The sequence below is a fragment of the Acanthochromis polyacanthus genome, chromosome 3 (genome assembly GCF_021347895.1).
Source record: "Acanthochromis polyacanthus isolate Apoly-LR-REF ecotype Palm Island chromosome 3, KAUST_Apoly_ChrSc, whole genome shotgun sequence".
Classification (NCBI taxonomy): domain Eukaryota; kingdom Metazoa; phylum Chordata; class Actinopteri; family Pomacentridae; genus Acanthochromis; species Acanthochromis polyacanthus.
Window position 1 is genome coordinate 3,642,843 of NC_067115.1, and position 10,322 is coordinate 3,653,164.

A 10,322-nucleotide genomic window follows, 5' to 3' on the forward strand; every position below is an offset into this window, starting at 1 on the left:
TGCACATAATTGGTTTATTTTACGCGGAAGAAGAATCAAGTGACGTGTTAAACGCCCACTTTTGTGTGACCAGATCTGAAGCAGAAAGTCTGACTTGACAAAGAAAATTAAAAACCACCTTTGTGATACCTGTTAATTCTGACCGGGGTTTTTAGTTTTGAGTCGGCTTACACAAAGAAAGCCTGACTATGCCAAACTGGCTTCATGGTACATCTCTCAGGAACACGACATTGAGATAGAAATAAAATACAAAAAAAAAAAAAGGAAGAAGAAGAGGAAATAAATAAAGGTGAGCTCAAACCTTTGTCCCAGCTAAAACCAGAAGCAATCATCGAGAGAGAAGAGAAAAGAGAGGAGGCATCGATATTGCTCTTTCCTTTGCAATAAGCTGGAATCTTACTGTGGTTCTGGTAATCACCCAGCCTCCGCTATGAAAGTAAACACCACTATCTGTGTAGGGAGGGAACAAACAAAAGAAACAACACAACTAAATGCTGATTATGCCACAAAGACAACTTTATTCGTGGTTATATAAAAATATTATTCCACATGTAATTTTTAGACTTGTTCTATAGTTTGGGTGGTACAATAGAAAAAAGTTATTTTGTTTGTTTTTTACATGTAGTATTATCTATCTAAAGCTTTGACAGCCATCAGTCTAAAAATTCTCTGAATGAAATCTTTTGCCTGATGTCCCATTGGTGAAAGGTCAAGGTTTGTGTGTGTGAGTGGGAGGGAGGGGTCTAGCCTGGATTAAGGTTTTGGATGGTTTCACGGCGCTCTTGGTACAGAGAGTGAAAGGCCCGGGCTAAACTGAGAAGAGGTGCGTCACAGTTTTCCATCTCCTTCTGTAAGAGACAGACAAAAAAAACACATTAATTAATTGTAACGGCCATTTCCATTCACAGGTCATCATCCAAATGTAGGAACTGTTAATATCCGTCAAAATATCCCCTGCTATGAATATGAGAACACAGTATAATGTGATACACTCACAGCCGACGTCTCATGGTACTCCAATCCCTGGCTCTGGGCCCATTCTTTGGCCACAGATGCCTGTACCTCCCTTCTAGCAGACAGGTCTGACTTGTTGCCCACCAAGACACCTGAAAAACACACAAATGAGCATGTATTAATAAACGGAGTTAGTAAACTGTGCCATGTATCATTTCATTACCTTAAAAACCACGCACATTTTTCAAAATGTTACAGTATAGGACACAACATTTCCAAGGCCAAAATTAAAACACTGCAATGCATTCAAAATGTTTAAAATGAGCCTATAAAATGATGTCACAACCACTATGCCATAAATTGCAGAAATATGCCTGGTTATGCTGATCTTATTCTTGCTGAGTATTTTTGGAGTTTTGTTGGGGTATAACTTAGAGGATGTGGGGTGAGGGTGGTGGAGGACAGGTAGAGAGAGGAGGTGGTGAGGGGAGCTACTGTTGTCCAGCTTGAGATGAACATTCAGCAGCCTCCTCCACCTTCCTGTTTCCTCTTATGAAACCAGCTCCACAAACTATTTTTCTAGCTCCTGCAGGTGTTTAGCTGTTTTACTCATTTTTCTTCTCCCTGTCCAGTTCTTTCTTTTCCTCCTCAGTTTTGTCATTTTCCTTCTTCATCTTCTTCTCTTCTCATCTTTTCTTCCCTTGCTCGATTTTTGTTTCGTATTTAAACAAGAATTAGAAGAACTATAGAAAGGTTGAACAACTAATAAAAGCAGGAGGAGAGGATATCTGTAATTCCTCTGATGAAGTACCTCAATCAGCCACCGTCCTCAGTGTTGTGCTCAGGTTTGACATTTACATCTTTTTGGGTGTCCTCCAGTGTAGCAGCCAGGGAGGTAGGTGGACGTTGGACACTGCTGGGAACGATCTGTGGTCTATTTATGTGGAAGCTGGGAGGCTGATGACTGACGCCAGGGTTCTTGTCTTCAGTATCCACTATTTACAACACTAGTTCTAAGGGAGGCCTAGAGCAAAGAGGGGATGCTGCAGAACCTCCCAGGGTTTGATGTGCTGATCAGCCTCCAGGTGAATCATCCTCATCAACAGATGCTGATCGCTGTGGCGTTTCTCTTTCCAGTGCCTGCTCAAGGTCGTCAAGGCACCTGAGCATGAACTTGGATATTTATGTCTAGAGTCTTATCTGGTACTGAATCAGTTTTGAAACAATCTCTGTGCATACTCTGTTGCCAGCTCCATAGCCACCAGTCTGAGAGACCACATACTGATTACTCTTCAAACAATATTCTTAGCATCACCGCTGGTACTCTAAATCAGACCCTAAGTTTGACTGCTAACACTGGACACACCAAGTCATAGTCAATAACTCTGCGTATGGACCTCAGATTGGACAGGACTGCGGCCAGCTAGTATAGCTCTCCATCTGAATTGTTTCTGTGCAGCATGTACCTATAAATGCTTTGATCAAGAGTTCAGACTTGTGCTTGTGCAACAGTTGGCTCCCCTATACGTAGGTCTGCCCACTCCTTCCTCAACCTTGTTTGGTCTGTGCCTCTTTTCTTTTCCGTTAGCTGTTTTTTTTTTTTTTTTTAGATGTCTTTGTTGACTCCACATGTGTGCTGCTTGTCTTTTCCCTCTGCACTGGTAGGGACATTCTTAACCCAGTGCTGTAAGGTTCTGATAACCCCCAGCTTATATTACAGTAGGTACTGGTCTGTGTGTGTAGATAATTTAAATTAAGATATACTGAAGAACACCCTAACTAACAGCTCATCTACCCATTGCATTCAAGTAGAAAATTTCTAACTTTCTAAGCTTTGCATTTCTGCATGAATCAGACTGTGACAAGCACTCATTCAATCCTTCTAATTTGCTTGACACTGCTCAGTAATTGCTTGTTTGTCAAAATAATTTTTAACAGTGTGGAAGCAGGGATAATGCCTGATAACTCCTCCAACCATGATGATGCCTTATTATTAGATTAAGATGAAAGTTAATTGATCCCTCAGATGATCAACTTGAACTCTGACCAAGTGTTGAGCAGCTGCAAGCACAACTGCTCACGAGACTGTATTTGTGCGTGTGGATAGTTTTACACTCATGGATGCTACTTTCTGCACTCGTGTCTCATGTGAGCATTGGGTTTCCAGATTAACTAAATGCTTTGACAAATTTGACAATTTAATCTTAACTTCAGGACCATGAATCAGTTTTTTCCCAGAGCTTTCAGTCACTTAAGCAGATAAATAGAAACTCCATAAAAACACAGTAAACTTCATTTTCTAAGCTAGTATGTGGATCCTACCTAATTTATTTATTTATTTTTTTAATTTTATTTCTGTTAGCCTAGTGATGTTTCTTTGTTCTCTAGGGGATGTTACCTGGAATTTGGAGACCCTGGCAGTGGGCACGGACTCTCTCCATCCAGCGGCTGCAGTTGGCAAAAGACTGCTCACTGGTCAGGTCAAAAACCAGGCACATCAGTGAGGGTTCACCCCACTAAGAAAAGGAAGGGTGGAGAGAAAGGTTGTGCAGGTTTTTATATGTAGAGAATGAGGAGAGTGTGACAAACACACAGAGAGGCAGGGTTGGCATCACAACAACTTACTTCTTTTTTTTTTTTTATATCCGTGACAAAATAAATAACACTTGAGTGGGTTTTCTTTGTACTTTGAGGACTGAAGGTCTGGATCGTGGCATTCACTAATTTCATTTAAATGGAAAAATTCCACTGGGAAAGTCTCACCATTTTCTCACAGGCTTCCACTAATGTCTCCTTCCCTGCAGAGTCTACGATGTAGAGCTCCTGAAGGAGAAAGGCAAGAAGAAACAGGAAGGAAAAAGGTTTTCAAGATGGGGATTTAGTCAAATTAACTGCTTTAAATGTCCTGTTAAATGTCCTGTAAATAATGTATGGACCCCAAACCACATTTGGGTGCCTAATAAAGTAGACAAATATATCAGCTACATTCAACATACTTTAGCCTATACTTAGACCATTTTGTTCAGCAAAGTTGCAGATCAAGTTTTAAGCAGTGTAGAGGAGAAGAGGAGACAATGGCTAGACTCACCACACTGTCCTTCGTCTCTGGGATGTTGACACATTTCATCAACAGCTCCACTCCTGTTGTCTGCAAAACAAACACAGGTGAGATTTTAATTACAAAATCTTTTTGTAATGTTAAGCTAAACAGGCCTCATGAAGTGTTCAGGACAAGGCCTTTCTCTGTAATACAAACTAATTCTGTCTGCATGCTTCTAAAAAAACCCTCTGCCTTGTTGTTTTTCTGATGAATTTTCTGTGTTTTCAGCCACATTTTTAATGTGTAGATTTTGATTTGTTTACCTTTATTCCAAACATGCAGTTGCTCAAATTGCATTATGGGCGTGGCTGTCAAAATAGGAGAAGAGAAGAGAAGAGAAGAGAAGAGAAGAGAAGAGAAGAGAAGAGAAGAGAAGAGAAGAGAAGAGAAGAGAAGAGAAGAGAAGAGAAGAGAAGAGAAGAGAAGAGAAGAGAAGAGAAGAGAAGAGAAGAGAAGAGAAGAGAAGAGAGAGAAGAGAAGAGAAGAGAAGAGAAGAGAAGAGAAGAGAAGAGACGAGACCTTTGGTTGTCAGAGAGAACACAGCAGCACAGAGGACAGTCTGCTGTGATGTATGGCTAATGTCAAAACATGAGCATCACTAATTAGCAGCTTGGCTTAGCTTAAAAGCAGCGTCACAGCCCTGATGTTTAAATCCTGACCAAACTGTCTCTGTTGCGTCTCCATTAATCTGAGTGTTATTTTTCTTAATGTTTCAAAGATTAATGCTTTTTGTTGTTGTTGTTTTCAGGGTGACAAGGCATAGTGAGGGTCCTAATGATTAATGAAAACCTAATACAAGCTTGACAGCTACCACAGGCAGTTACCGTGGTCTGGCTCCAGTTTTTCTCTGCTCATTTTTATCAGATCACTGGGATTGCCTACAATCTGTTCTCTTTTCTTTAATTTTGCTGTGTATTAAATGGGAATACATGTGTTAGTTAAACAGATGAGTGGTTGTGAATTTTTAATGAATAAATACAGGTGATTTGGAAGAGAGTGACCTGTTAGTAGGTAAGGAACTGGTAGGAAAAGGTGACAATAATGTGATGAATCTGGTCCTAAGAATAGGGCTGGATAACCTTTGATTTATGCACAAGTACTGAAATGATACGCTGAGTTTTTTTGACGGGATTTTTTGGCCATGTAGAAGCAGGAGATGTAAGAAACACTCTTGAAAGTAGGTGCTATAAACACTGCAATGAAAGATGCCATGATTTGCTAATTTATATATTTTGCAGTCAGAGAGCTGTTTACCCTAAAAAACAAACTAACATTTGCAAAATTTGGATTGAACTTTGAAGGACCTATATGATATAAGACAACGTAAAATAAATCTGAAAGCCAGACTAAAGTGACTTTTTTGCATGGTGGAAGCAGCAGATGTAATTTGGAGTACAAAAAGTAGTTACTTGAACTTTGGTCAAACTGTCTCGATGTAAGAAAACTGCAGGATTTTCTTACATCAATAAGTAGCTGAGATTTTATTTATTTATTTTAGAAATTAATACAGGGCAAATAGAGTTAGCTATAAAAGAGATAAAATGCAGACAGTAGAGAGTGAGGAGGGTATGGATTTATCTTTGGTCTCCTCACAAATGCACCTTCTTTACAAGATGCAAGATCTAATAAAGTCCTAAGTGGACTGGATAGTTGCAGGCTGCCTTTCCCCTCCATGTATTCACTGGTATGTGATCAGTGGCGACCTTGAAGAAGCAAGTTGAGAGCAAGTTGAGGTTTCTTCACATCAGCATCAAACTCTAAATTGATCTGATCTCCTGAGCTCACACTTAACGAAGCATGTCAAATGCAGGAGGCTAAACCCATGAAAACACACACACAGACACACAGACACACACACACACACACACACATACACACACACACACACACTTTTCACACTCACTGCCTCTGTGAAACACAAATACACACACTTACACACACCTCAGACCAACATTTACCTGATTTATACACAGGCACAGTTCATAACAAGCATCCGGTGGTACGCATACACACATACAGACCCTGCTGCAGTCCCACTTCAGAGCAGCCTAATGAGCTAGTGTGATGCATAGGAAGCCTCTCGCTGGAATGTCAATGAGGGCCTATTAGTAACAAATAAACTTGGAATATTGCTAACAGGCCGGCTGACATTTTCAAAGGAGGACGTGAGCAGAATGGTTGACAACTTCCGCTACCCTTCAAAATCAAAAGTTGAAGAACATTAGGGATTGCTTGGGCATCTCCACAAGGAATAACTCTTCACAGCATTGGTTTATTTTTCATATTAGTCCCAATGGAGGAGACACAGTGTGCACTGTTTCTATCAGTTGTGAAATCTTACAGACAATCCTATCCATTGCAAGGCAACAATATAAACAATTAAGCAAAAATAACAATAAAAAGGAAATTAGGGTCAAAGCAATTAGAGTCTAAATTAAATGGTTAATCTCCCTGAGTAGGAATATGCTTAACAAATTTAATGGCAATCTGCAGATTAGAAAACGTCTTATATCTTAACATTTAGTCTGAGGATGGCGTGAAATAAAAGCTCATTGAATGTCTCAAAAGGAAAAGGTTCATCCTTTTGGGGGGGGACCTTGTAATTTTTTTGTCAAACTGTCCAATTAGATTTTGATATTTCTTGTTCAAATGTTGGATTTCTGGCCAAAATGTGCCCAAATTTTATAGCTTCAATTATAGAAACTTGATTTAATTACAACATGAATATACATTCTAACTCCTGCATCAAAAATTCATAGTGAGCAGCTTCAAAGTTTTAGAGAGTGGAGTTCCTTTTGCATGAAGCACTGGGTGTCAAGTGAGTTAAAAATATTTCAACTAATATCAAGCAAGTAGCTGGCTTCAAATAGGTGTTTAAACAGTTGCATAGCAACAGCAGAGACTGTGGCTAGCACTTTCCCATGAGCATTTCTTTCAGTGCATCCAGCTAATAAAGTGCTGCCCACTGGACACAGAGCCTTAATTTACAGGAACAACTACAAACCCGAAATTTTCTCCACTTTCTTTCAAAATGAAATCTCTGCTCATTTTCTTAATTGTTGTATTGCACCGACATTTCTACACAATTCTGTGTGTATTTCATTTCTCAGGATATTTTCATAGTATGCAGTGGTATAGACATGTGAAGGCTCGCCTGGAATTCAGCCTGTACATATACTAGGCCAGTGCAAAATAAAAATGCAGTTCTCTTGCTGCCTCTTTCTACTTTGTTAATACACTGCTAGTCCAACACGAAAAGACAGACGCAGCATCGCAAACAAGCGGGTATAAGCCTATGCAGTATGGAGAAACTCAACACTGTTGTTGTACTGCGTGTGTGTGTGTTTGTTTGTTAAGTACCTGTTCTGGTGGCTTTCCAGAATCCTCCTGTATTAATTATCGACGTTCCTGTCACCTCAGAACCCCCAATACTGCTGACACAGCAAGAGCTGAACAAACACACACACACACACACACACTTGGCTCTTGTCCAGTATTTTACTCACCAACCTATTCTGTACTCTAACCAGCTGCACAGCTTAGCAGTACACCCAGTAAATATGTGCAGGTTGTAAAGGAATGATCATACATTACAGCGTCACTACTCTATACTCATATTGACTGCTTGCACTGCTTCTGCATTCACTTGCTTTTGCAATGCATGTACTTTGTCTGAAGTCCTTGGAACATTGACTGAAGGAGCAAGTGAGCAGCCATAAACCAATATATCACAGAGTCAGGTTAATGACACGGTTCCCTCCCTCCTGCAGATTAGCATAAATAATGCAGATTAGCTTTTTTGCATCAGCATTAATTGGTACTTTATGCTGTTGTGCACTACAGTGATTCCTGTAGCAGATTTAACAGACCTCTGAAGGTCCTTGAAAAGCTTGCAAGAAGTTCCACTAAAGAAGGTGCATATATAATAAGATCCCGATTATCAGTGATTATTATTAATGTTTATCATTTGCGATGGCACACAATTATGCCTTGGGTCAGGGAGGAACAGCTGAATATTAACTAAATACTGCAGCACTGTATAGCACACAGATCAGGCTATTCCCAACATACTGCCGTCTATTCTGTGCTGGCAGTGAACTAGGATTAAACTTTACGGACTGCTCCTTCAGTCCTGATTTAAACCTTTAGTTACCCAGCATGCATATAAAAATAAAAGCCTGTGGCTAGTCATAGAGCACAGCCCAATCTCTAAATCCCTCAACAAGTTGTACAACTCCATTCCTCTGCTTCAGCTGCATGATGTGAATATCATATATCCTCATTGTTATGAGGCATGTTATGCAGAATACTGCACATACACATCAGTATACTCGGAACTGAATGCCCTATTTCTGCATTGTGTGACAGTATCACATGAGAGGTCAAGCCATTAACCTTGTACTGACTAAGCATCAATGCTCTTACCATGCTGTAGTTCTTCTGGAAGAGTGTGCCATCACTGTAGAATATATGAGAAAGGGCACTTTTCCCCACTGCAGCATCTCCTACACAAACACAGGTGACAAGAAACATAGAGAGAAATAAAGTAATCCCTAATTTTTCACTGTATGGTAGCACATAAGTGAGATAATAACATTAACTTCTTTGTCAAGCACTTCAGTAAAACTAGCAATGCCACAGTTTGAATATGCATGGCTACAAGTCCAAGTAACAAATTTCAAACCTTACTGAAGTAAAAGTGTGTACTAAAAGAAAAATTCACTTAAGGCATAAAAATCATTTATTTCACCCTAAAATGTCAGTGTTCTATTTGTGTATGTATGTACATTTTGATATTATTATTCGTGATGCATCATCACACGAGCAGCATTTAAATGTTGTAGTTGACTGAAGCAGAGGTAGTTTATCTAATTTCATATGCTATAATTTGGCCTAATTTATTATATAACAATTCATATTTATTATATAACTATGTAAGTACAACTGTCAGATAAATGTTGTGGAGTAAAGAGCACAAAATATCACTGAAATGAACTCGAAAGAGACAGTAGCAGAAAATAAAATGCTCAGGCACAAGTACCTTAGAATTGCTGGCAGAATATGAGAGTTTGTATCGCCAAACGTAACATATATACACACTGTCAGATTTACCACCTTTTTTGTTGTGGGTTCTACCACATTTCTACCATTTGCAGTAATTGGTTGAGTAAATGACAGTCATCTGAGGCATTGTAGCTATGTGGTATTGAAGAGTTGAGAGCTGAATTGTTCGAAATTTCACACTGAACCAACATACAGAAGTCCTTTTATACATTAAGGAACGTATTAGACATTTATTTATCTGCAGACCTTTAAAACACTTCCTTTCAACTGACTGGAGTTTTTTTTTAGCAGACTGGTTAGCATTAGCCCTTGTACCGTTAACCTTAGATAGCAGAATGCGCTCAATTTCCAAAACCTTACCGACAAGCAGACACCTCGCCCTCAGTTTTACCATGAAAGCGTACAACTGCGACACACCCTAAGTAAATTCTCCCGTTTCACCGATGACGCCAAAGTAAAGTGTACTGCTGTTTTAAGCTATCTATGCGTCTAGATTTTCTTCCTTGTGCCTCAGCAACATGGACACAACGCGTCTCTTAGCAACGAGCCACAGCGGGGTTACAATTGGTCCAGCCAACGAACACGTGCCCCTCGTAGTTGTGCTGTCATTGGCTGAGTATGAGGACGTAAGGCGGGTGGGTTCTGGCCATTTTCCTCCTGAGTTTGTCTGTCAGGCACGAAAAATTACATAACTGTAGCAATTGTATAGCATGTCGGAAGGAAACGGTAGTATAATTACGAGTATTACTGACTGCCTGAAATTGAACTGATGTATGGAGGTACGAAGGACCTCGCAAGTTTGGGAAAAACTAGGGTGACACCACTAGAGGGCGGAATTTGTTGCACCAACATCTCAATTTAGTTATGCTGACACGGACTGAGCAGTTTTGAGCAGTTTTAGATGCTTTAGTATTGCTTTTAAATGCAAAGTCAGCGTGTAACAATAGTTTTCAGAGAGACAGACGTGCCCTGATATAGGCCAACATGTTTCCAGAGCACACGGAGGCCCTTCTTGGTGATATAACTTGGATTAATTCAATATCATGCCAGTTGATTCAACATGTTTTTCTCGCCGTATTTTCTTGTCCACTTGAAAGAAAGAAAAAAGCGCGTGACTCCTTGTGGCAATCCTGTGAGCGCACGCGCGCGCACGCCACAGACAATTCCGCGTGCTCGCAATGTTTTCTTTCTTTTTTTTTTTTTC

The 10,322-nt window shown here is 39.9% G+C and overlaps 1 protein-coding gene across 1 annotated transcript; it reads right to left on the reverse strand.

Annotated features, from left to right (window-relative positions):
- Nucleotides 1-492: 492 nt before the first annotated feature.
- On the reverse strand, nt 493-10,180 carry ift27 (intraflagellar transport 27 homolog (Chlamydomonas)). The gene is made up of 7 exons (XM_022210007.2): nt 9,479-10,180; nt 8,480-8,559; nt 4,043-4,102; nt 3,718-3,777; nt 3,353-3,470; nt 997-1,106; nt 493-848 (listed from the first exon to the last, which is right to left on the reverse strand). Exons 1-7 carry the CDS (start codon nt 9,510-9,512, stop codon nt 744-746), a joined length of 567 nt encoding a protein of 188 aa, XP_022065699.1. The 5' UTR covers nt 9,513-10,180; the 3' UTR covers nt 493-743.
- Between the last annotated feature and the right edge of the window lie 142 nt (nt 10,181-10,322).